The sequence below is a fragment of the Pseudorca crassidens genome, chromosome 20 (assembly GCF_039906515.1).
Source record: "Pseudorca crassidens isolate mPseCra1 chromosome 20, mPseCra1.hap1, whole genome shotgun sequence".
Classification (NCBI taxonomy): domain Eukaryota; kingdom Metazoa; phylum Chordata; class Mammalia; order Artiodactyla; family Delphinidae; genus Pseudorca; species Pseudorca crassidens.
Window position 1 is genome coordinate 49,556,824 of NC_090315.1, and position 27,672 is coordinate 49,584,495.

Sequence of the window (27,672 nt, forward strand, 5' to 3'; positions counted from 1 at the left end):
TAGAAGCCAGTCCCGCCAGCCAATCAGAGAAGGGGAACGGCAAGCCTGGCGCATGCGCACCAAAGTACCTGGGTGCAAAAAGGCTAGGTCTAAGTTTCAACAGGGGTAGCCTTTGGGTATTGAGCTTTTTTTTCCCCCCCTCCCCCCGCCTTGAGTTTTTTAAACCGAGTTGTTTTTTGCTGAATGTCAGGCTCCCGCCTTAGGTTGGAAACTCCATAAGGACAGGGCAGTGCTCTCCTTAATCTTGATCTCTAGGGTCTAGCGCATAATAGACATTCACTTGGTGAATAAATAGATGAGGAATGCACATCCCCCCTCCCTGACCCCCAGATCAAACATTTTTATTTTTAATTTATTTTTTAATGAATATTTTATTTTATTTTTCGGCTGCACTGCAAGTGGGATCCCAGTTCGACCAGGGATCGACCCCTACCCCCCTGCATTGGAAGCGCGGAGTCTTAACCATTGGATCACCAGGCAAGTTCCTATTTTAAATTTATTTTTAATCTTTTTTTTTTTGGCCAGGCTCTGCAACATATGGGATCTTAGTTCCCTGAACCCGTTCTCCCTGCAGTGGATGTGGAGCCTTAACCACTGTTCTGCCAAGGGAGTCCCTGTAGATAAAACTTTTTTTTTTTTTGTGGTACTTGGGCCTCTCACTGTTGTGGCCTCTCCCGTTGCGGAGCGCAGGCTCTGGACGCGCAGGCTCTGGACGCGCAGGCTAAGCGGCCATGGCTCACGGGCCCAGCCGCTCCGCAGCATGTGGGATCTTCCCGGGGCACGAACCCGTGTCCCCTGCATCGGCAGGCGGACTCTCAACCACTGCGCCACCAGGGAACCCCAGATCAAACTTTTTACTCTTTGCCTCTGAACAAATAGGTGAAGAAGCTCATTCTCTAGTTTAGTCCACTGCTACTCCAAGTGTGATCCCCCAGTAATAGCACAGATAACACGTGGGAGCTTATTAGAAATTCAGAATCTCAGGCTTGGCTCCAGACCTACTAAATTGGGTCTGCATTTTAAGATCCTAGTGAGGCAGGAGATAGATGGGCCCCAGGTTAGACATTTACAACTGGCCTCCCGTTTCCGTTTCATGAGACAGAAAAAAGTGGGTCAGGCTGGATACTTACAACTAGCCTCCTGTTTGCATTTCCTGAGACAGGAGATAGGTGGGCTGCAGGTTAGGCATTTACAATCAGTCTCCTGCTTGCTCTGAAATAGAAGCAATGACAGGGACAGGGTAAATAGCCAAGCTTTGTCTCTTGTGGATGCCTTAAGATAACAGTCATGGCAAGAGCAAAGAGGGGCAAAACCTTGTTCGAGTAAAGGACCAAGGGATCTCCGCTTCCCCTCACCTTGGGGCAAGGGAGACACTACACATGGGCACAAAGGCTCCTTGGGGGTCAAAAGTCAGGGGACAACTCCAGGCCATGGTGACTCTTGCTTCTCCCAGACAGCTTCACGTCGGGATCCATCTTGACTGAGAGGTGCATGCGCACCTAAGGGGAGGGTCCTGAGACAAATTAGCCAGGGGAGAACAAAACAAGATGGTTGGCCAGAAGGAAGACAAAGCCTCGGAAAACTGCCCCTTTATAAAGAATTTAAGAATTTCCCAAAGGCGCAACTCTTTCTCTGAGTTCGCCCATGTGTCTTTCTGCATGTACTTTGCTTTTCCAGTAAACTTTTTCCTTTTCTCTTTACCTTCTGCCTCCTCGCCTGAATTCATTCTTGACAAGGTAGGCAAGAACTAGGGATCCAAGCCCTAGCCGCTGGCCCCTGTGGTCTCGTGGTTAGGACTCCCAGTCCGGGAACTAAGATCTTGCTTCCAGCTACCACTCGCTGTTAATTGCTGCAAGCTACTGCTTACTGCTGCATGCATCCGAAATCACTAGGTGACTCCTATGGTACTTCATGGTCTGAAAACTCTTCAGTCACCCCCATTTGACCTAATAGCAAATAAATGAACATTCAAAGTTCATTTTATAGATGATAAAAGTAGCTTAGGTGCCATGGAAGAATTAGACTACATCCTTCCAAAACTAAGTATTTTAGCTGTACTATCTTGAGCCCCTGCTATCTTCTTCATGCCCCCAGGTAAGGTTCAACCAGTATTCTACTGCAGAGCAAGCCATGTGTATAGCACTCACTGCTACCTACAGTCCTAAGCAATTAGCCCAGAATAAGTTAGTAGTTTCCTAAAATAGACAATTTGCATGTTGCATTAAGATAGTTTTCCTTCTATTATATAGTTGACACTATCTGTCAGGGAAAAATATTGTAACAGGGAAGAGCCAAATCTGACTACATGTTGGATCTGTTTCTTTTACTTTAACCTTTGCTTTCCGCTGCTTTGTTCACTAAAAGGATACCGTCTATACATAGTGGCCTGCCTCAGGGAACCCTGCCCCTGAATGTTAAACCAAAGCACCTTTGTTCAGGGAAATAGCCCGACCCTGTCCACCTGTGAATGGCTGCAAGAAATAAGAAATTAACACAGCCCTGAGGTTGGCCATTGCAGGGGATATTTGCAAAATTTACGGTCTTTTTACTTTACTTCCTCATCTCCTCCCCCTCTCTACTATAAAAGAAACTGGCATCCACACCCCAATAAGTGGTTATTTTGAGACTTTAGTCTGCCATCTTCTCGGTCTTCTGGCTTCCTGGATAAACTTGTATTCCTTGCCTCAACACCTTGTCTCTGATTTACTGGCCTGTTGTGTGGCGAGCAGAGCGAGCTTGGACTCGGTAACAGTATCATAGAGAACTGGGTAATTATCTGAATAATTCATGTAGAAAATTCATTTTTAGAAGAATGTGACTTTTGGGCTTCAACAATTTCTCTTCATGTGTACTGAACCAATCACTGGGGAATAAAAAACATTTTTTAATCTATCTTCAATTCTTTTGTTAGTGAAAGTGCTATATTAACAGCAACAACTATGGCAACATAGCTAAGTTATTATTATTTTGAAAGTACAGTTTGTACAATTTTGGCTCTCCATTTTAAATGTGCGGGTACAAAAGTCTGACCCATTTCTCAGGTTGTTGTGACTAAATATGCTATTTGGGGCCATTTTGTTAAATATCTTTTTTTCTTTTAATTAATTTATTTTTGGCTGCATTGGGTCTTTGTTGCTGCGCGGCTTTCTCTAGTTGCAGAGATCGAGGGCTACTCTTCATTGCGGTGCATAGGCTTCTCATTGCGGTGGCTTCTCTTATTGCGGAGCATGGGCGCTAGGCGCGTGGGCTTCAGTAGTTGTGGCACGTGGGGTCAGTAGTTGTGGCTCACGGGCTCTAGAGCACAGGCTCAGTAGTTGTGGCGCATGGGCTTAGTTGCTCCGCGGCATGTGGGATCTTCCCACACCAGGACTCGAACCCATGTCCCCTGCGTTGGCAAGCGGATTCTTAACCACTGCGCCACCAGGGAAGATCTATTTTGGGCCATTTTGGATCAGAACAGTTGTCTCTCTTGGTTTTGACCTTAGCTGTCTTAACCTCTGGGTGCCTAAGTTTCCTCAGCTGTTAATAGCAGGTAATAAAAGTAACTCGTAAGGTTGTTGTGAGGATCAGTGTCTGCTGCATACTAAGTGCTCAGCAAACATTAGGTGTGATGATGATTATTAATGCTTTGCTGTGAATTGGGAAATTAAGTGACTTCTTGCTAGCTTTTGAGCTTGACCTTCTATTTGTGTAGCATGCTCTTTTACATGAAAAGAGTAAAATTCTTCTGAAGTATTGAAACAAAGCAGAACCCTGTGGGGCCGTCCTGAGCACAAAAGCTTTTCTAGGAAATAGGTTTTATTCAGCCTCCTTAACCTTCCCAGAGTTCCAAAGGGCAGATTCAGACAGTTGCTAATCAGGGAAGAGAGGGAATGCAGAAACAAGGGAAGAGCAGTCAAGAAACAATAGTGCAGCCTTGGGGTAGGGTCCTGGTTCCTCCTCAAGGAATATACATATAATATCTTTTAAGTTCTTCTGCAGGAACTAAGGCCCCCCACTCAGGTGGAGGATGGTAACTTCAGGCTGAGCGCAAGATTCCTGGAGCACCACCCAGTTACCTCACCACCAACCAATCAGAAGAAAGTCACACACCCTACAGCTCTCACCCTAAATTTTACCATAACCCCCCCCACCCAAATCATCAGGGAGTTTGGGGTTTTTGAGTACCAGCCACCCGTTCTCCTTGCTTATCCCTGCAATAAACCTTTCTCTACTCCAAATTCCCACTTTTTGGGTTGTTTGGCCTCACTGTACATCGGGCATATGAACTTGTGTTCCGTAACAATATCTTTAACCCAGTTATGACCTGCAGCACAATTTTATACCCTTGTATTTAGATATACAAGATGATGTAGGTTAATAGTGAAGAGGTTTAGGTCATGGGCTTTGGCGTTGAACAGAAACGGGTTTGAATCTTGGTTCTTTAACTTACTTTTCAGTGTGTACTTAGGCAAGGCAGTTACCTCATCTGTAAAAGGTATGCCAGTTGGCCTGCCTCATACACAGTTTAAAAACTAAACGAAATAATGTAGGAAATGTTTAATAATGCCTCACATATAAACATTAACTATTACTTTTCAAAGGCAAATCGAGGACCAAATGCCAAATTGTCTCTCATAGAGTATGTTATTTTTTCCACACCAAATCCAACAAGGTCTAAAGGACAAGTGTATCCATGAGCACAACGTATCAGAATCTGAGGCCTGCACACCATTCTGCAACTAAAACGAACATAACTAGATACTAAGAGCTGTGACCTCTACCAAACACACGTCACCATTTCCCCCTTATTAATCATGTCAACGACTAGGATTTCGAGTATGGATACTAAAATGTCGGTCCCCAGAAGTCCACATCCTTATTTGTCACGTGACGTGCCCCAGTCCCTTCTTTCCCTGCCATTGCATCAGCCGATTTAGACCCGCCTTTCCAGAAACCAACTAATAAGCTGATTCGTGCTCCAGTTGACTGGCATGTCGGATGACCAATAATTTCTCGGAAAGGTAAGGCGCGGCGGGGCACGTTCCATCCGCGCGCTCTGGTTGGACGGGGCGGTGCGTGCTGCCAAGGGCAGTGGTTTGGCGCTGGTACCTCTGCGTGTCTGCGGGACAGGTAACCGTGGCTCCGGGCGCTGGGCTTTGAGGGAGGAGTTAGGAACTGCGACCCTCGGGAGAAGCAGATTGACCTCTGAGAGAGTTCTACGGCGCCGCGATAGCGGCTGTGCTTGGCGTTTGGCCCCTGGGCCAGGCCCTGTGAGTACTCCGGAACGGGGCGCGGGCTGGAGCCGGGGTTGAGGCAGCCGCTTGGCGACACGGCAGCTGGAGAGTGGCCTTTTGTCAGACCCTTGGAGCGCTGGGGGTGGAGTGGCCTCGGGTGGCCTTGCTGAGGACCGAGACCTTGGAAGGATCACTGTTGTCGCTGACCATCCGCCCAAAGCTGAGGTTTTATCTCCCCTGGTTTTAATCCCCTAGGGGCGGGCGGGGTTGCGGGCGGGTAGAGTGGTCAAGACGGGTGGAATCAGGCTGTGAGCCGTTCCCTAAATTCTTAAAATTAGCTAATAACTGATACTAGTCCGGGCCTACCTAGAAGCAATTTCCGTGCTCCATCACGTTTAGCTATTACTTTTTCAGGGTCTGCGTTTCCAGTGTGCTTTAAGTTCATTCGCAGTTCGCTACTAAAGGGTTATTAATTATACCATGAAATACTTAGCAACCACTGTGCTGGATGCTGAGGACATAACCGTAATGGTGAGCAAAAACCACCAGTCATGATTCTCACTGGGCTGGAACTTACAGCCTGTTGGGGAGATGGACCTCCAGCTGTCAAATGCATGTGCAAATTATGACGGGAGACACCTGGGGCTATGAGACTAAAATAGGAAGAATCTGATTAAGAAGGAGAAGCCTTCCTTAAATAAGTCTCTTTGAAATTGAGATGCCAACAATGAGAAATTAACTAGGAAAAGGCAAAAAGGGAGAATAGGGTAGTCAGCTTACCTGGCAAGTGAAGAGCATGTTGAAAGGTCCAGTGGCTGGAGCCTTAAACCCAAAGGCCAGTGAGATTTAAGGTACTTAAGACCTTTACAGTTCCTGCTGGGAAATGGAATCTGACCTCCTTTGTGCTACCTCTGTATCCAGTATAGCCTTCCTGTGTATTTATATTGAATAAATGAATGAGTGATGATGGTGACACAGCCTTTAATAGTCCCAGCGTCCATAGGGCCTAACAGCAATATATTCGATCCTTTTACATCATACTGCAGTTATTTCTGTGACTATCTCCCTATTAAGGGCATGAACTCTCTTTCATCTTGGTTCCCAGCATACAGTATGTATTCAGTACGTTGAATGAATAAACAAAGATGGAAAATTCATGTGTCTTTTGGAATGGAACTGCTTATTTTCCTCAGGTAACACATTTAGAGGAGGAGCAATGAACATTCTGAAACAGCTGTGATGTCGCTGCTCAGTCAGGATTAGCACCGTACGTTCATTGTTGCCACCATGATTAATATTCATTGAGAGCCATGATGAGAAGGGTCGAGGAAGAATGTGGTGTGACAAACTTTCTAGAAACCGTAGCCTTGACTCCTTAGCGTGAACAGAAAATCCTCAGCTGTGGGGATTTTAGTCAGCTCCTTGGCTCTGTCTGCCAGTGTTTCACCATCTTTTTGCCCAAAGGGCTTTTTGTTTGCGTAATGAGTTGATTGAGTTGTGAATAAATCAATTGAAATTGTGATTAAACATAAATCTAAGAGTTACAGTCTCATCATGTTCGTTGTGTACATCTTTCTTTGTATCTTCCTCCTAGGAAGGAAGAAAACTTTGAGCTAAGTGATGTAAAGTAATAGTATCCAATTTGTTCCAGGTTACAAGTTGCTTCCAGATACAGGATGGGTTTTGGCCTTACACCCCAGGTGGCGTAGGCAGAGTAGATCTTACTTTTTTACAAAAAAGGAAACAAATTTAGGACAAAGTGTCTTTTTATTCAATTGTTTAAAAATTTTTTTGGCCATGCTGTGAGGCATGTGGTATCTCGGTTCCCCCACCAGGGATCGAACCCACGACCCCCGCATTGGAAGCGCAGAGTCTTAACCACTGGACCACCAGGGAAGTCCCAAAGTGACTGTTTTTTTAAAATAAATGTATTTATTTATTTGTTTGTTTTTATTTTTGGCTGCGTTGGGTCTTCATTGCCGCGTGCAAGCTCTCTCTAGTTGAGGCGAGCGGGCGCTACTCTCCGTTGCGGTGCGCGGACCTCTCATCGCAGTGGCCCCTCCCGCTGCGGAGCACGGGCTCTAGGCTCACAGGCTTCAGTAGTTGTGGCTTGCGGGCTCTAGAGTGCAGGCTCAGCAGTTGTGGTGCATGGGCTTAGTTGCTCGGCAGCATGTGGCATCCTTCCGGACCAGGGCTCGAACCCGTGACCCCTGCATTGGCAGGTGGATTCTTAACCACTGCGCCACCATGGAAGTCCTCAAAGTGACTTTTTAAAGGTTAGAGCTAGGTCTAGAATTCTAGAGACTTTTAGATAATGTTGTGAATGAGATGGTTCCTATTTTTCTAGACACCCAGTGCAACATGGCACTACAACTCCATGCCAGTGATTGGTACCCTCTACCAAGGCCTGTCAATTCTCTCTAATCTGCTTGTCATAGAAGCCGTGTAATATATGTGAAAGAGCTCTGAAACTGTAAAGCTGTTTTATTCCTAATTTCCCTCTCTTCTGATTCCCTCTCTCTTTCACTGGCTCTTGAGCTCTACTTCCTCAGTGTGGCTACAACGTCCTCACTCCCTAGCAGTCAAATAGCTGGGAAGGCAGCAGTTTAGCAGTTGGGTTCTGGAGGAGCTAAGTGGAGGCAGGTACATTCCTGCTACTTGCAGGGCAGTTCCTTGTACAGATGGGCCCATGCCCAGGTCCACTGTTGCCTCCCCTAGATGGTCACGCCAAACCTAGAGGCCCTGGCTTTGGGGATAGTGGAACTTTGCACTGTTCTAGGCATGTGGGTTAAGACAGAGCTGGAAGTGCCCTTAGAGTTCATCTATTATGGCCCCCTTTTGTTGAAGTAATTCCCTTAAGGACTTGGAGCTAGGACTGGAACCTGGGTCTCCTGAGCCTCCCTCATCTCCAGGGGGCTCCTCTGCTAGACTGAACTGTGAGGTTTTATTCCCATTTCTTTTGTGTTTTTTTTAAATTTATTTATTTATTTTTGGCTGTGTTGTGTCTTCGTTGCGGTGTGCTGGCTTCTTACTGCGGTGGCTTCTCTTGTTGCAGAGCTCGGGCTCTAGGCGCGCGGACTTAAGTAGTTGTAGCACAAGGGCTCAGCTGCTCCGCGGCATGTGGGATCCTCCCGGACCAGGGCTCGAACCCGTATTCCCTGCATTGGCAGGCGGACTCTCAACCACTGCGCCACCAGGGAAGCCCTATTCCCATTTCTTAATTCCTGACCTAGGGCTTGGAACAGCGGACGCTCCATACATTTTTGCAGTGAATGAATGCATGAAGAAACTACCTCCTCCGCTTAATGTGTTGGTGTATTGAACAGATTGAGGTTGGCCCGGGAAGGAAGAGCATGTGGGGTTGCTCTCTGCTACTGCAGCAAGTTTTGCTTCGATGATGATTTCAGCCTTGGACATTACAACATAGAGGTTTTAGGATCAAACAGCTTACCCGTGTCTTGCTTTGACATGGCCTGAGAAGCTAGGAGTCTTGTGTAATGTTTACTTATCTTAGTTTCAATTCCCCTAATTTTCTTTCATTTTTCCTCTGGTTAGTTCCGTAGAGTTACTTTCGAGATGGACTCAACCCTAACAGCAAGTGAAATCCGGCAGCGTTTTATAGATTTCTTCAAGAGAAATGAACACACCTATGTTCACTCATCTGCCACCATCCCTTTGGATGATCCCACTTTGCTCTTTGCCAATGCAGGCATGAACCAGGTAAGGGTATTTTCCCTTCCCCTTGGCTTTTTTGTCCACAGAGGCAGCACAGCAGCCCTGGAGTCAGTCAGAATCCCAGTTCTGTCCTTCCTGTGTGATCTTGCAGAATCTACTTTATGTCGTTGAACCTCTGTTTCTTTGTCTGTGAAATGAGGAATAATGATAGTGCCTGCCTTTAGATTGTAGTGAGGAGTAAATAGAATAATGCATTTAAAATGTTTAGTACAGTATTTGAAGTAGGTACTTGAATATTAACTATCATTATTTTTAATTATGATGAGAGACCCCGATACTCATGGATTAAACTTGTATGCCTCTCAAGAAAAATACAGCCTACATCTGGTCTGTAAAGTTTTGCCTTTTTTTTTTTTTCTCCTAAGGAAATAGCTGTGCTTTATTAAAATCAGAGGCTGGGTTAATCTTGCTGAGCCCTGAAGAGACTTGTTAGCTCAGCTGTTGTGGTTGTCCTTCATCTTTTCATTGTCCTTGTTTTTTTCTTTATAAAATGTCAGTTCTTCAGGATTCTTTTTTTTTTTAAAGGAGCTTTTATTTTATTATTTTTTAATTAATTAATTTATTTATTTTTGGCTGTGTTGGGTCTTCGTTTCTGTGCGAGGGCTTTCTCTAGTTGTGGCAAGCGGGGACCACTCTTCATCGTGGTGCGCGGGCCTCTCAGTATCGCGGCCTCTCTTGTTGCGGAGCACAGGCTCCGGATGCGCAGGCTCAGTAGTTGTGGCTCACGGGCTTAGTTGCTCCGCGGCATGTGGGATCTTCCCAGACCAGGGCTCGAACCCGTGTCCCCTGCATTGGCAGGCGGATTCTTAACCACAGCGCCACCAGGGAAGCCCCTCTTCAGGATTCTTTTAAGGCTTTGCTTTCATTCCCATTCTAGGCCATGCACAGTCTTATTTTTTTCTTTAATTAATTAATTAATGTATTTATTTATTTATTTTTGGCTGCGTTGGGTCTTCGTTGCTGCACACGGGCTTTCTCTAGTTGTGGCGAGCATGGGCTTCTCATTGCGGTGGCTTCTCGTTGCAGAGCACGGGCTCTAGGCATGCGACTTCAGTAGTTGTGGCACGTGGGCTTCAATAGTTGTGGCTCACGGGCTCTAGAGCGCAGGCTCAGTAGTTGTGGCGCATGGGCTTAGTTGCTTCGCAGCATGTGGGATCTTCCCGCACCAGGGCTCGAACCTGTGTCCCGTGCATTGGTAGGCGGATTCTCAACCACTGTGCCACCAGGGAAGTCCCATGCACAGTCTTATTGATTTTTTTCTTTTTTTAAACTTCTTTCTTGAAGCTACTGCCACGAATGCCAATTCGGATCTACTGCTGACGAAACTTTATTGGTAGGATTTGTGTTTGGGGCAATTGAACTATAAAAGATATTTAAAAGTTTTATTTTTGGAGACAAGCATTTTCTTGTGAAGTAATGAGAGCATCACAAGTTTATAAAGGTGTTTAAAAGGAGTTTTTCACTATACCTGTGACATTGAAAACTATTTAATTGGCTGGAAGTGGATTCAGGTTAGATGGGGCCCTCAGGACTTTCCTTTGGAGGTTCTTTGGGTGACTGCTTAGCCTGGTGGACCCACCAGCCCTTAGGATGCCCCTCACTGTGGGATAAGTTGACATTTTCTGTTCTCTCAGGTCTCTTCTCTGGCATGGAAAATTAGAGGCACTGGGAACATTTTCCACCTGTATTACATGAACCATGAAATTATAAAAGTGTTTTCAGTTGTGTGAGTCCCATGCATACACCTGGAATTGAGGGCACTAATTTTAGGTGGACTCTTTCCAGGTGGTGAGTTTTCTGGAATACTGAAACAGTTTTGTTCTACTCAGCCATACCTAGGCTTTGTCTTCTCCCACATGAACTGAACGTACTTGGCAGAAGCCATGGAGTCCAAGGTTTATAAACATTCCCTGAATAACAGTAACTAGTAGCCTGCATGTAGCACCTCCTATACACCAGGCATTGCTCTGTGTCTTATGTATATTAACTCATTTAATCCTCACTCTGTGCCATCCTACTGAGGCACTGAAGGCTCAAGTAAACTGCCCAAGCTCACGAAGCTGGTAAATGCTGGAGCATGGATTTGAACCCAGGCAGTCATTTGCTTATGTGCTGTATGCCTCTTAATCAGAAATACCTTGTGTTTTTTGTTTTGTTTTGCTTTGTTTGTTTTTACATTTTGAATTAGTATTTATTGAGCATCTGTTCTTTTCAGGTACTTTTCTAGGTGCTAAGTAAGATAGTTTCTGCTTTTAAGGAGTTTACGGTCTAGCGCAGGACTGTACAATGTACTTTCTGCAATGATGGTAATTCTATATCTAATCACACACCAGCCATGTGTGATTATGGAGCTAGTGTGACTTAGTGTGACCAAGTGGTGCTAATTTTACTCCCTGAACAGGTCTCAAATTTTTTTCTTCCTTATCACCTTTACTACCAAGCCAGCACATTGGTTTTAGAATATGTTCTTCCAGAAAGATGGTATAAGCCCTGACTGCAGAGACTTGAGAGGAAACACAGGTTTCACTGCATCAACCTTGACTGTTATCCCAGATCTGGCAGGGCTTTCCTTTGTGCAGTTGGTGTTACTGGCAGTGGTGGAGACCGTTGGAGAACTAGGACCAGGGAGGAGCTGCTCCAAGACAGGCTGCCTCTGCTGCAGCACACAGGGCCACCTGCCTCTGATAAGTTTCTGTATTGCAGGCTAATCAAATCCGGAAATGAATAGTCTATGTGTGTTCTCTTCCTGCCAGCCTGTAAACACCTGATATATCTGCAGCTTTTTAAAAGTTGAAATGTTCCCTTTCTTTTTTAGTTCAAACCCATCTTTCTGAATACTGTTGACCCATCTCACCCTATGGCAAAGCTGAGCAGAGCTGCCAATACCCAGAAATGCATCCGGGCTGGGGGCAAACACAATGACCTGGACGATGTGGGCAAGGATGTCTATCATCACACCTTCTTTGAGATGTTGGGCTCCTGGTCTTTTGGAGATTACTTCAAGGTAAGTTCAAAGAGGAGATCTCTGAGCAAAGATCAAAGGAATTTTGAGCAAAACAGTCATTTCTACTGAGGGAAATGGGTTCTAACTTTGATGGTTTCATGATACAAAATATCATCTAGGAGATTCAGAAGTGAAGGACATTTATCAATTCTAAGACTTCTTGGAAGCAGTACCTGTAATTTTATGATTTCAGTTTACATGTGGATTTCTTGTATAAATTTGACTGTTTATGGTGAAGATACTGTATTGGACCTCTCCTACTCATATTAAATAGATTCTGGTTTGGTCATATTCCACATCTTTTTGATCGTTTTGTAGGAATTGGCATGTAAGATGGCTCTAGAACTTCTCACCCAAGAGTTTGGCATTCCAGTTGAAAGACTCTACGTTACTTACTTTGGGGGGGATGAAGCAGCCAGCTTAGAACCAGACCTGGAGTGCAAACAGATCTGGCACAACTTGGGGTAAGAATGTAGCTCGCATGTGGAGAGTATGAGTACGGAGGAATAAAATGGTTCCTACACTCAGTGCCAGAGTGGGGTCTTAGGACTTGGGGTGCATTGCCATTTCCTATTTTGGGGTGTGTATGTGGAGGTGGAGGTGGAGGTGACTGGGAGTAATTATCCTTTGGTGCATCCTTTGCTTCTTAGTAGGTTTACTTGATCATTCTGTCGTTGAAAGCCAACATAAAGAGTCTCGTGTGGTTTTTTTTGTTTTGTTTGTTTGTTTGTTTTGTGGTACGCGAGCCTCTCACCGTTGTGGCCTCTCCCGTTGCGGAGCACAGGCTCTGGATGCGCAGGTTCAGCGGCCATGGCTCACGGGCCCAGCCGCTCTGCGGCATGTGGGATCTTCCTGGACCGGGGCACGAACATGTGTCCCCTGCATCGGCAGGCAGACTCTCAACCACTGTGCCACCAGGGAAGCCCTCTCATTTTTTTTTTGCTTTTTATATATTTTTAGAAATTGTACATAGAGTGCATATGTTGTGAAATTTCAAACTGTATGGAAATGTAAAAAATAGGAAATGGAAGATCCCTAACATTAGTCCTTGTTAATAGTTTGATACCCCATATACAGTCTTTCAGGCCTTTTTTCATATTTCTGTAGCCCTGTGTGTATGTGTGTGTCTTTTTCAACAGAGTGTATTGATATGAAACAGTTTATTTCTTATAGAAATGTAATGGCATCAAACAGGTCTAGGACAAAGGAAGTTGTGGGGGGTTTTTTTGTTTTCTTTCTTTTTTTGTGGTACGCGGACCTCCCACTGTTGTGGCCTCTCCAGTTGCGGAGCACAGGCTCCAGACGCGCAGGCTCAGCAGCCATGGCTCGGGCCCAGCCACTCCGCGGCATGTGGGATCTTCCCGGACCGGGGCATGAACCCGTGTCCCCTGCATCGGCAGGCGGACTGTCAACCACTGCACCACCAGGGAAGCCCCGTGGGTTGTTTTTTTTTAATGTAATATAATTCTAATATAAAATCACATAGCATAAAAGGTAACATGATAGATGAGCAATATGTGTTCTGGGCTTAGAACATAATAGAATTTATGAAGCTTTGTATCAAGAGGAATCTGATTGTGGAGTGATGTTCCCCTGTAGATAACAAGAATGCCCATGATGTCCTTGTCTCATTTTCTTGCTCTTTTTACTTAAACTCTCTTGTCATTTAGTGTGTAGCTTTTTATATACTTAAGCACTGCTACTTCTCCTTTATTTTTAATTTTTTTTTAAATTACTTTTACTCAGGGTATATTGTTTCAATCCAGCTTCCCCTTGTACTTGGTCTGAAATCCCTCTTTGGTTAGACTCTATAGTCTAAATGTACTTGGATGTTTTGAGTAGTAACACATGTGAAACTTAAAATACTAATCTTGACTTTTTGAATCCTGTTTTACTTGGCTTGTATATATCTGTACTTTGATTTCAAACAAGCATAATCTTTTTTGAGTGCTCTGTTATCTAGCAACTCTCAGCAGAGTCAATATTTTGGAAATGTTTTAACCTTAAATTCTTTTTGGTATCATTTTAAGGTAAAAGACAGATGACTAAATTGGGGCATAGAGAGGTGACTTTAAATGATCAGCTGCTTTTTTTCAACACTTATACTGTCATAATATAATTGTTTTCATTTATAAAAATGAAGGAACATTTGCAAAGAAACGTGCAAAGAAATTTGTTTAAATTCTGGTCGGGAATTCCCTGGCGGTCCAGTGGTTAGGACTACGCACTTCTATTGCAGGGGACACGGGTTCCATCCCTGATCAGGGAACTAAGATCCCACAAGCTGGGCAGCCGATAGATAGATAGACAGACAGACAAACAGACAGATAGGTAAATTCTGGTCATATTCAGCACAAACGTTTTCATTTTTACGTGTTCCTGTCTAGACTTTATCTATATCTTTGCATGTTTTTATTTATTTATGATCACAGCATATGTGCATTTTGTATTCTTGTTGTAGTCACTCTTGAAAAGAATCATGTTCTGCTTCTTTATCAGGATTTGAATGCAGACTCAGCACTAGTAATTGCCAAAGAGTGAGCCTTCTTTCTAGAAATGCATAAGGATCTCCTTTTTTGGTGGATGCAAGTCTGTGCAGAATCCTGTCACTAGCTATAAATGGGCTTATCTTCCCGCTCTCTGCAGGCTGGATGACAGCAAAATCCTCCCAGGCAACATGAAGGATAACTTCTGGGAGATGGGTGACACGGGCCCTTGTGGTCCCTGCAGTGAGATCCACTATGACCGGATTGGTGGTCGGGATGCGGCGCACCTCGTCAACCAGGATGACCCCAATGTGCTAGAGATCTGGAACCTCGTGTTCATCCAGTATAACAGGTGGTCTTGGGGTCCTGATCTGTTCCTGCTAAGAGCAGCACCTTTCCTCAAGCTGCGTAGAGCGAGAGGAACTCGGCGCATGGCTGTCTTCTCATCCTCGTCTTTGGGGACAGTGGAGAAGTGCTAAAGGCATCATGGGATCTTGTGGACATTTGTTCAATTTTATTTCTCAGGTTTTCCCTCTGATCTCTGGGACAGGGCTGGGCCTATTCTTTTATAAACTAGTTTTATTCCACATACTGCCTGCTTAAGGACTATTCCTATAGTGTCATTTTTGCTGTAATTTGAACTGCTGTTTTAAAGCTCATTTCCTTGAAGCTTGCCTCACTCTTTAATGAACCCCAGAGTATTTCTTCCCGTTCTCCCTTCACGCCCCACCTCCCACCAAAACAGGCAGAGGCAAATGGCAAATAGTCACAGCCTGCAAACTGCAAAGTGAGTTCTGCCCAGCAGGGAGAGGTGGCAGCCTGAGTCCGTGTTTCATCCTCCTCTTTCTCTCGATCTTGCAGGGAAACCGATGGCATTCTGAAACCTCTTCCCAAGAAAAGCATTGACACAGGGATGGGCCTGGAGCGATTAGTGTCTGTGCTGCAGAATAAAATGTCCAACTATGACACTGACCTTTTTGTCCCTTACTTTGAAGCCATTCAGAAGGTACTGGTCCTATTGCAGACTTCTGTGGAGGTTTCCAGGCTGGACCCTTAGTACTGTCAAAGATAAAACAATCATATGCTTTGCTGGGTGAGGGTACCTGTGACCATCTACCAGCTTCACTGTTAATAACACAGGGGTCTAAGCACAAGGCACTGTATTTTATTGTGTGCAGGGGCCTAGCTGGAGGCTCTTCACTCTTGCTCCTGTTACCTTTTTTGGGGTTATAGGATCTGGCAAGAGGTCATCCTTTCGATTTATGCCCCGTCAGTCCTCTCTGAACCTCCTGGGGTGAGGCAACACTAGAAGGGCTGCTTCCTGATGAGCTGCCTCCTGGTTTTTATCTGTAGGGCACAGGTGCGCGGCCATACACTGGGAAGGTTGGTGCTGATGATGCTGATGGGATCGACATGGCCTACCGGGTGCTGGCCGACCACGCTCGGACCATCACCGTGGCCCTGGCTGATGGTGGCCGACCTGACAACACAGGGCGGGGGTAAGTGTGTTACACGTGGGGCAGGGTGAGGACTGACGCTGTTGAGTTTTATGGCTCTCTGTGGAACTTAACACCGTACTTCATTATTGTTTGTCTTCTAGGTAGTTGGAGGGATCCTTTTATTTTTTTTAGGGATAAAGGGAGTTTCAGCTCACTTTGAAGAGTTCACTATATTAAATTTCTGCTGCCAAGTACAAGATGATAAGGGTTGTATTTAGGTTTGTCTGATAAGATATTGGCAGGGGCAGGGGAGATACTGATGAACCCCAGGCAACTTCATTACTGACAGCCGGGACCCGGAATTGGATTGTGGGCCTCACGTTGGCCGTCTGGTCTGTACTTCTTGCCTTCATCTCTGGTTCAGCAGAACAAGCTTGGAAAATAAACCAAGGTTACCCCAGGTTATCCTTGATGCATCTTTCTGGATATATTACTGAGTTTTATGCTGGAATTAATGTTAATGACTTTGGGGGAATGCAAAAAAAAAAAAAAAAGAAAAAAGAAAAAGCAGGCTTAGGATAAAAGAAAGAATCTGAAAGAGAAAGACAAAAAATTGGTCATGTTGCTTGGGTAGAATTCCAAAGGACCCACTACCAAACGCTCGGCTGGGAATGTTGTCTAGCAGGAAACTGGGTTCTGCCTCTTATAGGTATGTGTTGAGACGGATTCTCCGCCGGGCTGTTCGATACTCCCATGAGAAACTCAACGCCAGCAGGGGTTTCTTTGCTACATTAGCAGATGTTGTTGTGCAGTCCCTGGTAGGTGTATTTCCTGTTCACCTCTTCTGTACTGAAGCACATACCTTAAAAGTCGTAGAGTGGGAGATATCACACTGTTAATGAGAATTTTTAGAGGAGTCATAGTATAGTCCCTGCCTTCATTGGGCTCATATCTGTGTCTCCCGTTTACCAGGGAGATGCATTTCCTGAGCTAAAGAAGGACCCAGATATGGTGAAGGACATCATTAATGAAGAAGAAGTGCAATTTCTCAAGACGCTCAGCAGAGGGCGTCGCATCCTGGACAGGAAAATTCAGAGCCTGGGAGACAGCAAAACCATTCCCGGTAAGGACCGGTTTGTTCCTTTCTTCAATAGCCTGGTTCATCTTTCTGGAAGAGGCAAGCCCTTTCTCACAAACTGACAGTGGACTCCTGTGTCTCCAAAGGCTGAGCATAGCTTGGTTAGACCGCTTTTGGTGTAAAATGGGGTTTATAGTAAGATTATAAAAGTAACGTATTATTATGGCAAAGTATTCAAACAGTACAGAAGTAAAAAGTGAAAATCCTCTTTCCCAAACTCATTTCTCAGAAGTCACAACTCTTTGGAGTTTGTTGTATAACTATTCAGGACTTTTCTGTATTTGCATACAAACGTATATAGGGGTGTGTGCGCGTGTGCAAGCAAAAAATGGGAACGAGTAGTATGTAGTGTTTTACAACTTTAATTTTTTACCAGACAGGAAAATTAATTCCAGAAGTTTTTACTTTTTATGGAAGTATAATATAATGTGCAAGGTGAAAGCCTGATGAATTTCCACAAACTGAACACACTTGTGTTCAGATTAAGAAACAGAACTTTTCCAGGGACCTCTTGTGCTTCCCCCAGGTTGACTGCAAAAGATTTGATGGATTTTCTGACAAATACACAGAACCATTACTAACTTGCCTGGCTCTTTAATCCCTCCTGTCACTGCCAGTGTCCTCCTGGGAAGGGGTTGGGATGGAAAGGAAGGGGGGCCATCCCTGTCATTCTTATGTGATTCCTTTGTGCTGTGTAGGGGACACTGCTTGGCTCCTCTATGACACCTATGGGTTTCCAGTGGATCTTACTGGACTGATTGCTGAAGAGAAGGGCCTGGTGGTAGATATGGATGGCTTTGAAGAGGAGAGGAAGCTGGCTCAGGTAAAGCATTTGGGGAGTGAGCAAGAAACTCAGCCCCAATCAAGGCAGGACTTGGCTGCAAGGCAAGAAAGAATTTCCTTCCATTAAAGTCTTTGAAATTCTGTTTTTCCCAAGACCAGTGAGTCTCAAGTGGGGGCAGTTTGCCCCCCTTTCCCCAAGGGATATTTGGCAGTAGCGTATAAAGGTAGTTTTTGGTTTTCACAACTGGGGATGGATGCTACTGGCCTGTGGTGGGTAGAGGCCAGGAATGCTGCTCAACCTCCTTCAGGGGACAGCCTCCCAGAACAAGAGTTACCTGGCCCCAAATGTCAGTAGTGCTGAGGTCAAAAAACTGTTCTAGAGCTTTACATTGGGCATAGTTTAGCAATTTCAAGTCCTTCAGAGTGCTTTTTCTTTGATATTAAGGTAACTTATGCTTATTTCTCTTACTGGCAGCTGAAATCACAGGGCAAGGGAGCTGGTGGGGAAGACCTCATTATGCTGGATATTTATGCTATTGAAGAGCTCCGAGAAAAGGGTCTGGAGGCAACAGATGATTCCCCAAAGTATAATTACCATTCGGACTCCAGTGGGAGCTACGGTATGTTAGTGTGCTCATCTGGGGTGGTTTTCAAGCAATGAGTCTCAAGATTAGGAACCCAGGATATCCATGGTAGCCTTGCCTGCAGTGCTGTGTAGCCGTGCTGTGTAATTTTATACTCAGAGAGACCCTTGGTGATTGACTTTCTATTTATTTTGGAATAATTATAGGTTCACAGGAAGTTCTAAAAGAAATTTACCAGGAGATTCCTTGTACCTTATACCCAGTTTTCCCTAATTGCAACATCTTGCAGGAAATAAGGAAAATGACATTGATTTATAAAATTCCCTGTGGCTGTTGAATTTTGCATCGGGATAGTAGCATTCTAAAGTTAAGACAACTCAAAAGAAATATACTGGTGCTACATGTTTTTGCTTTTTTTGCTCCAGCAGAGATACCTAAATCTATGTATGGAAGCCCACAAAAGGAATACATTCCTTATGAATTGACCTTGGAGTAGGGAATTTATTACTACTCTTAAATACCTACTAATCAAATTCATCAGGTTTCTGTTCAGTAGCTCACAGTTAGGGTGACCATCTGTCCCATTTTCCCAGAATTGTCCCAGTGTTGACACTGAAATTGTCCCAGTGTTTTCCTCACACCTTGGGAAATCCCCTGGTCCCAAGCAAACCGGGACAGTTGGTCACCCCTACTGAGTATTATATTCTCCAGTAGAAAACCAGCATGTTAAGCCCTTTTGTGGAGTCTAATAGGCTTCTTCCAACATGAAATTAGACAATTAGGACCTAAGGAGAGTTTGAGAAATAGAATCCGATAAAAGCCAGCTAAGAATGTGTGAATGAAGTCATCAACCATGTTTTCCCCTTGTATGCAGTGTTTGAGAGTGCAGTGGCTACAGTGATGGCTCTGCGCAGGGACAAGATGTTTGTGGAGGAAGTGTCCACGGGCCAGGAGTGTGGAGTGGTGCTGGACAAGACCTGTTTCTATGCCGAGCAAGGAGGGCAGATCTACGACGAAGGCTACCTGGTGAAGGTCGATGACAGCAGCGAAGACGTGAGCCAACAGTTCTTCTTCATCAGTGGGGAGCGGGGGCCCAGCAAAGGGCCGGGCCTGGGCGCCGGGCAGCTGCTCTGGCTTCTTGGTGCTCCCAGCCCTGAGGGGCAGACACCACCGATCTTTGGGTCGTGTTCTGTGGTCAGTGTTTCTGAAGCCGAGGGAGCTGCTTCTTGTACTGTGTTGCTTTCATCACCGTTAGGTCCCCTTGTAGCAGGATCCTTGCAGCCAGGCTGCTTAGGTTGATCCCTGGTTCCTCCAGGCTTTCCTTGTAAATAAGGAGAGATAGCTCCCTGGAGGGCAGACATCCTTGTAGAAGACGTGGCCTGTAGCTCAGCCACTGCTGTCTCTGTGGTCTTGGATGAGTTACCTTGTCTCGGGCTTGAGCTTCCTTACAATGGCTTTAATTCTCTAAGATGCTCCTTAATGGAGAGAGTGTGTGTGTGTCTGTGTCTATGTATATATACACATGTATTACATGTTTAAAGTGTTGTGTGTTTGTAATGATAAATATTTATATAGTGGTCCATATATATATATATGTGTGTATATATAATGGTATTAATGGTATGTGTGTATAGTACATAAAGGGAGAATTCATATTTATGTCCATTTATATATATTTATATATATACATATATACACACACATATGTATTTGGATTTATTTATGTATTGGTCTCCTCCTTGACTCCTCTTAGAAAACTGAGTTTACGGTGAAGAACGCTCAGGTCCGAGGAGGGTATGTCCTGCACGTAGGAACAATCTATGGCAGCCTGAAAGTGGGGGATCAGGTCCGGCTGTTTATTGATGAGGTGAGTTTGAGTTGCTTTAGGCTGGTTAGTAATCATCTTTCCTTCCCCTTTTAAAAAAAATGTCAGCTTTATCGAGGCATACCTGGCATGTAGAATTACAAGAGTTGTTTTAAAGTGTACGTCATAGTGATTTGATGCAGGTTGTGAAAGGAATTCATCTCCTCCTCTGGCTTTCAATTGGTCCATCATTACTGTCCCTCCTAAGTGAAATTATAAGTAGATGATTGCGTGTAAGGTGCAGAAGTAAATTTTGAGGGATGTCACTGAGAGTTAAATCTGTTCCCAAGTTAGACCACAGTGATTTCAGTTGAGATCCTATAGCTTCATTGTCACGGATGGCCTTTCTCCAGCTTAACCTCAAATACTTCTTCAGGAGCCAAGGATCCTGTGTTAAGAAATAGGTTCTGCTGCACGTGCCAGAGCTCCAAAATAATAGTAGCATAAAACAAGACGGAAGTGTGTTTGTCACCTGAAAGTCTGAGCTGATGCAGAGGCCCCCCCCACAAAGTCACAGGGCCTTGCTCTTCCTTGCTTTTGTTCCACCATCATTCCTGGGGTGTTGCCCTTGCTTTCATGGTCCAAGAAGGTAGCTATGAGATCCATTTTCTAGGCCAGGCGTTGGTGGACTTTTTTTGTGAAGTGCCAGATAGTAAATATTTTTGGTTTTCTGAACCATACTGTCTCCATCACAGCTACTCGACTCTGCGGTTGTGGCACAAAAGCACAAAAGCACGTAGGCAATACGTAAACACACAGGTGTGGCTATGTTCCAATAAACCTAGATATAAAAATGGATTGCAGGACGGGTTCGGCCCACAGGCCATAACTTGCCAACTCCTGTTCTAGACAGTGGGAAAGAGGAAGGGGAGGGTGTGTTCCTTTAAGGGTACACATCACTTCTGCTCACAGCCCACTGACCAGAATTTAGTTACATGGCCACAGTTAGCGGCATGGGAAGCTGTAGGCTTTATTCTGGGCAGCCATGGGTCCAGCTAAAAACTCTAGTACTTGGGAAGAAGAGAGCAGGTGCTGGGGGCCGAGCAGCAGTCCGCTGCAGACCTCTCCACCAGCCTGCTCTGCCCTTTATAGCCCCGACGGAGGCCTGTCATGAGCAACCACACAGCCACCCACATCCTGAACTTCGCCCTGCGTTCCGTGCTTGGGGAGGCTGACCAGAGAGGCTCCCTGGTTGCTCCTGACCGCCTTCGGTTTGACTTCACCGCCAAGGGAGCCATGTCCACCCAACAGATCAAGAAGGCCGAGGAGATTGCAAACGAGATGATTGAAGCAGCCAAGGTGGGTTGCGTTACATGTGAGCTCTTGGGTCATGAACTCCACTCCTTCCTGCACCATCGCTTTCTATGTATGGAGCCGCCCCCGCCCAGATGCTCTCACTCTGTCGAGCCATAGTCTGTCCGGTGAACACATGTGTTCAAAGCAGTGATTCTTGACTGTGCTGGGTAGGAGGCAGTGCTGGTGTTCAGTGGGGGACCTCAGGGAGGTCTTTGGTCCGCCCCTTCTTTAGGACAACCAGAGCTCTTTTAGTTAAATCTGTTTTACATACAGCACGTCCATTTAAGGTTTGGTTCACTGTTCAACAAAGTAGTTGGAAATTCCTATTTTGAGCCCCTTGACTTTACACATGGGGCTTTATTTTGGGAGGCTCAGGGCACGTGATGGGCAGAACCGAGATCAGAAACCCAGAGCCATGCCTGCAAGACTACACTCTCCCTGCTGCTTCCTACTGCACCTTCAGAGAAGATCTTTTCCCAGCTTTTTTTCCTATCTTCTTTCCGTGGCAGCCCGTCTACACCCAGGATTGTCCTCTGGCAGCAGCTAAAGCCATCCAGGGCCTGCGGGCTGTGTTTGATGAGACCTATCCTGACCCTGTGCGAGTCGTCTCTATTGGGGTCCCGGTGTCTGAGCTGTTGGATGACCCCTCTGGTCCTGCTGGCTCGCTCACTTCTGTTGAGTTCTGTGGGGGAACGTGAGTACCTCAGGGGGAGCAGTGGGTGGACCTGCCTTTTGTTAATTTGCGTTACCCTCGGAAGGTGTGGGTAATAGGCTAGACCAGCTCTCACTTGTCTAAGGATGAAACAGAGTCCTCAGAAATGCAGGTGCCAAACAGCATTCCCAGGAATCAGCATCTGCGTGCTCCCATCAGACCCCTCCGTGTCTGACGCTGACATTTACTGGGTGTGTGATGAAACGTTCTTCCCAGGAGGGAAGGTGAAAAATGTCATCCTAACACTTACAGCTGCTTGCTCTCGTTCCCTGGACGGATGACGACAGAAGGCCTGGGAATTCATGATTCCGCAGGGCGCTGGAGCTTCTGATCTGGTCCTAGCCCCTTTTCGTTCCCAGGGCCTCACATAGTTCCCTTTGCAGGCTTGAGTAGCATCTGTGGAATTAACCTCATCGTCTCAGAGCCCCTGAGTCAAGCCCCACGGTAGACCTGGCTCAGTTTGGCTGTGGGCAGCCACGTGTTTCTGCCAACTTGGAGTCCTCCATAGCCCTTGGGGTCTTTCTGGGACTGTCTGGTGGCCTGGGAAGTTCCTGCCTGCCAAGAAATCAGGGGGAAAAAGACATTCTTAAGGCCATGATAGAGCCCATCCAGGGCCTCCTGTGAGCCTCAGGCAGGCAGAGAGCAGGTGGGTGCATGGAGGATGGGGTAGGGATCTGGGAGATCACATTCCAGGCCTCCCTCTGTCCAGTAGAATTGGGCCTTCAAATGAGTCCCACCTCTGCCTTGATACCTCTCTCCATGACACTCTAGAGCACTGGAAACAGCTTTCGGAGACTTTACATCATCCTTGCGGAGTGGCTGAGAGTAAATGAGCGTTTGAGGTTCTCTGAGCCCCCGGGGTTGTCTGAGGTGCTGTGGTAAGACTTGAGAGGGAATCCACAGATACTCTCAGGCTGTTGAGCAGGGACAGACGGCAGCAGTGTGGTGAGGGAGAACTACCCACATTTCATGCGTGAGAAAACTGAGGCTCAGGAACGTGGCGCCTCGCTCAGTGTCGGCCCCAGCCAGGCCTTCCCTGACTGCCTGCCCCTTCCAGGCCACAGCTGCGTTCTGAAATAAACACGAAGGGCCTTTGCTCATCATCCCTTTGAGGGAGCTTCCCTGGGCGCGACTACCACTTAGGGCTCCTGCCTGCCAGCCAAGGGCTCCTGGGTGCTGTGAGGACCATGAACTTTGCCTTCTGCCATTCAGGCATCTGCAGAATTCGAGTCATGCGGGAGCTTTTGTGATTGTGAGTGAAGAAGCTATTGCCAAGGGCATCCGGAGGATTGTTGCTGTCACAGGTGCCGAAGCCCAGAAGGTGAGCAGGTCAGGCTGGTTTGTGGCTTACTTGAACAAGGCAAGCGGGGCCCAATCTGTGGATCCACAGTGCCGATGGTCACGTGGCCACTGCGGTCAGAATCGGAGGTACAGCACTCCCTCCAGGGTGTCCTCCCGTTACCCCGCCTGGCGGAAGAAAGCCAGCACCGCACGAAACGTTCTAGCTATCTTACATTTAATCTTTTAAAATATAGGTAGATTCTGCCATAAGATGTCTGTGTCTAGGAGGGTAGGCCATAGTTTTGCTGTGGCTTCTGTGCCCCCAGCACTTAGCCACATCTCCCTTGGGGTATGTACCCAGTTTGAGACGCATGGAGTACGGGGACAGTTGCTCTGGGGGTGGAGACTGTAGCTCACGCCTGACGTGTGCCGAGGCTTGAGGAGTGATGATTTCATAGGTGGGAAGGGCTCCTGGCTCATGAGTTCTCTGTCACCCCCTGAACCTGAGTTCCGCTGGCCAGGTGTGTGAGGAGGGTGCTCCTTTCTGGGGCATGAGGCTGCAAACACTTGCCCCTGAAGGAAGAGAAAGTTCTGGTGTTCTGGGGGTGTGTTGTTCCATAGCCTGCCATTGGTGTCTGCCACCGTTCACAGAGTCGTGAAGCTGAAAGTTGCCTGACCCACAGTTTACAACTCTGATTGCCTCCTCCCAGGCGCTCAGGAAAGCAGAGAGCTTGAAGAAATCTCTCTCTGTCGCGGAGGCCAAAGTGAAGGCCCAGACTGCGCCAAATAAGGACGTGCAGAGGGAGATCGCGGACCTTGGTGAGGTAGGGGCGGCCTCCCTCCTCAGGTCCTGGTTCTCGGTGCAGTGGGCCTTTGGACTGACTTCGGATGTCCGGCAACCTTGCCAAGGGAGCTTCCCGGATCCTGGCCTCCGGACCCCTGGAACCAGCTGCTGCCCCCATTGCCGATGGCAGGGCAGCCCCTTCTGAGCACTAGTGGGCACCGGTGTTGAGGGGGGTGGGAGAGGCACTGTGGGAGCCCACTGTCTCCAGGTCTCCTGGTGTTTGTTAACATTCGGGGGCTTCCCATTAGCCCATCACGGGCTGTGTTCACTGCCGTGGGGGGACCAGGTCTAACAGGGTCCCAGCTCTCTTTATTCTGCCCCTTTCTCTCCAGCCCTGCTCCTTACAACTCATGCAGTTGCTCATAAAGTGACTCGTCTCAAGGCCAGTGGATTCCTTTTTGTTCTTGTGTTCTCTCTCCTTCTGGACACTGGTTGGGGGACTCTGGTGTCAGAAGCCAGAAGGGTGGGGTGGGCTCACATCCTCGCTCCTCGTGGCCCAGCTCCCAGTGGAGTTCCTGTTCTGGTTCCAGGCTCTGGCCACCGCAGTCATCCCTCAGTGGCAGAAGGATGAATTCCGGGAGAATCTCAAATCCCTGAAGAAAATCATGGATGACCTAGACCGGGCTAACAAAGCCGATGTCCAGAAGCGGGTGAGTCCTGGCAGTGCAGGAGCCGGGAGGATTTACCCAGCAAAGGCTGTGCAGACTGCTCTCTGGGTTTCGGAGTCTGAGCCTTTGACCTGAGGCCTCTCCTCTGGACTCCCTTCCTTGCAGGTGCTGGAGAAGACAAAGCAGCTCATTGACAGCAGCCCCAACCAGCCCCTTGTCATCCTGGAGATGGAGAGCGGCGCCTCGGCCAAGGCAAGCCGGGGTTGGGGCTCCATGGCACCACCCTGTGCCTGTCTGCTGCTTGTCTCCTCCTCTCGGGGTCTCAGCCTTCTGGTGGCTGAAGTGGGAGCCTTGTGGCTCTGAGCAGAGTAGTTGCCTGACGGCCCACTCTCTGGGACTGAGGTTGGGCTGAGCCATGGAGAGAGCTGGTGGCTGGAGAGCTGTGGCTCCTCGAGGTGGAAGGCGAAGCTCCGAGCCAGAGCGTGGGCAAGGCCCTGTGCTTAGTCCTCCATCCAGGCTCCCGGGACCAGCACCTGCTCTTAGAAGGGGGTAGGGGGTGGGAGCTCTCTGAGAACTGAGCTCTGCAGACCCGCTGCACTTGTGGAGAGCGTGGCCCCCTTCCCCAGGGCCATGGCCTGATGCCAGGTTCTCCCCACAGGCCCTGAACGAAGCCTTGAAGCTCTTCAAGACGCATTCCCCTGAGACGTCTGCCATGCTCTTCACAGTGGATAATGAGGCTGGCAAGATCACATGCTTGTGTCAAGTCCCCCAGGTCAGGGTGCCCTGCAGTCTTGCTCACAGCAGCTCTGTGCCAGTGGCCATAGCTTTTCTCAGGGAGCTTGGTTCTTACACCTGTTTGCCAAGACCCATGTGTGTTTGTGCAACCCCTGTTAGAAGTGGCCGTTTTCCTGCTCACCTGTTTGTCACCTCCCCAGCACGCCTTCCCCTCAGGCTCTCCCCTCCCTGGTGGATATATTTAACCGTGCTGGCTTTGCTGCTTGGTATGCCTCGCCCGGGCTGTCATACCCACAGTAGGATCTCTCTTAGCTCTGGCAGCACCACCCAGGGCAGGATTGGGTGTCAGGTTCCCCCATCCTTTTTCCATCCCACCCCTCTCCTTGTCTCCCTCAATCCCATCCTCTGTCCTGACCCCCACTTCTCCTTCCTGTCTTCTAGAATGCAGCCAACCGGGGCCTGAAAGCCAGCGAGTGGGTGCAACAGGTGTCAGGTCTGATGGATGGCAAAGGTGGTGGCAAAGATGTGTCCGCTCAGGCCACAGGCAAGAACGTGGGCTGCCTGCAGGAGGCGCTGCAGCTGGCCGCCACCTTTGCCCAGCTCCACCTGGGAGATGTGAAGAACTGAGGGGGAAGGGCGGCTACCACGAGGAGGCATCTCCCCCGCACCCAGATGGATCCGTCCAGCCAGGAGCACTCCATCCCCCACAAGGACATTCTAATCTTGGGACCTTTAAACAGCCCCATCTGTCCTCCTAACCCAGCAGTAACTGGAACTTAGCCTGGGAGCCAGTCTGTGACTCAGTTCCCATGTTACGCTTCTGCCCCGAGCACATCAGCGCCATCTGTCTAGAACCACTACCCCAGGATTGTCTGTAGAGTTCTCTGCAGACCCAAGGCTCTGGGCCTGCAGGGAGGAATCGTTTTTGCTGCAGAGAATAAAAGGACCATGTGCAATACTCGATAATGCCGTGTGATTTCTTATCTTCTCCTCCCCTCTCTTCCCCACCCCCCACCCCACGGGTGCCCCCAGTGTGACAGCCCGTGGCTCCCTAGGTGTCTGTAGAATAAATGCTGTGGCTCCAGCTGGCTTCTGGTCGCAGTCCTTGCCGAGTCTCGCCCCAGACCCCTGAAGTTCGGGAATAATGGCCGCTGGATTTTCCTCGACATCTGTGGAGGTGGCCCACAGAATAGAGCCCCTTGTAGGAGAATACCTTCATTTCTTAGGCCCATATCCCTTTTCCTCACTTGATGTGCAGGTTGGGTGTGAGGTCAGAGGCATTCTTTGGTATAGGAGGTGTTCAGGGTACATCAGTTGCCTCCCCCCACTCCTTTGACTGCCATGTCATTCCTGGTTCCAGGACCTCACTTGGACGGTGAGGGTGGAGACTCTGACCTGGTTCTGTGTCCATTCACCCAAGTCTGAAGACAGTTGGGTTTGGTAGTAGTGTACGGTACTTGGTTGTGCCCGCTCTGGCTGATTTCATGTCCCCTGAGTACAGCAGGCTGGCTCTGGGGCCCTGGGTCATTCTCAGGCCTGCGGACTTTGAGGGAGGAGGAAAAGCAGGTCTATGCTGAGAGAAGAAGCAGAGGCCAGCAGTCACAAGGCCTGGGGGTGAGGAGTATGAAAAGCAGACGGAGGGTGCTGAGGCCCTTGGCTGCAATATGTGCATGCCAGGTGAGGAGTGTTAGGGATACAAAGAGCTCACACAATCCAGGGCAGGAGAGACATAGTTCCATTCATTCACTCGACAAGCGTTTATGCCAGCCAGGGCACTAACAGTACAGGAGTGACCAAGACAGAAGGTCACTGCCCTCTTGGGCAAGACAGTGGGGAACATGGATAAAACAGTCACACACACATAAGTGCAAAATTAAAATAATTACAGCTTCATAAGTGAAAGGTAGAAGCCCTACGCCCTGAGCGCAAAGGCTAGAGGTCAGCCGA

The 27,672-nt window shown here is 47.5% G+C and overlaps 1 protein-coding gene across 5 annotated transcripts; it reads left to right on the forward strand.

Annotated features, from left to right (window-relative positions):
* Nucleotides 1–161: 161 nt before the first annotated feature.
* On the forward strand, nt 162–26,691 carry AARS1 (alanyl-tRNA synthetase 1). Of its 5 annotated transcripts, none has more exons than XM_067721018.1 (21): nt 162–477; nt 8,772–8,936; nt 11,767–11,955; nt 12,274–12,419; nt 14,602–14,793; nt 15,303–15,447; nt 15,795–15,940; nt 16,590–16,698; nt 16,853–17,003; nt 17,717–17,841; nt 18,277–18,421; nt 19,260–19,438; nt 20,139–20,252; nt 21,342–21,548; nt 22,055–22,239; nt 23,470–23,578; nt 24,249–24,362; nt 24,913–25,032; nt 25,156–25,242; nt 25,649–25,762; nt 26,167–26,691. In XM_067721018.1, exons 2-21 carry the CDS (start codon nt 8,793–8,795, stop codon nt 26,350–26,352), a joined length of 2,907 nt encoding a protein of 968 aa, XP_067577119.1. In that variant the 5' UTR covers nt 162–477; nt 8,772–8,792; the 3' UTR covers nt 26,353–26,691. The 5 variants fall into 5 exon arrangements, with proteins under 5 accessions (XP_067577119.1, XP_067577118.1, XP_067577117.1 ...); XM_067721017.1 differs by lacking the exon at nt 162–477 and adding an exon at nt 5,023–5,112; XM_067721016.1 differs by lacking the exon at nt 162–477 and adding an exon at nt 5,060–5,252.
* Nucleotides 26,692–27,672: the final 981 nt, after the last annotated feature.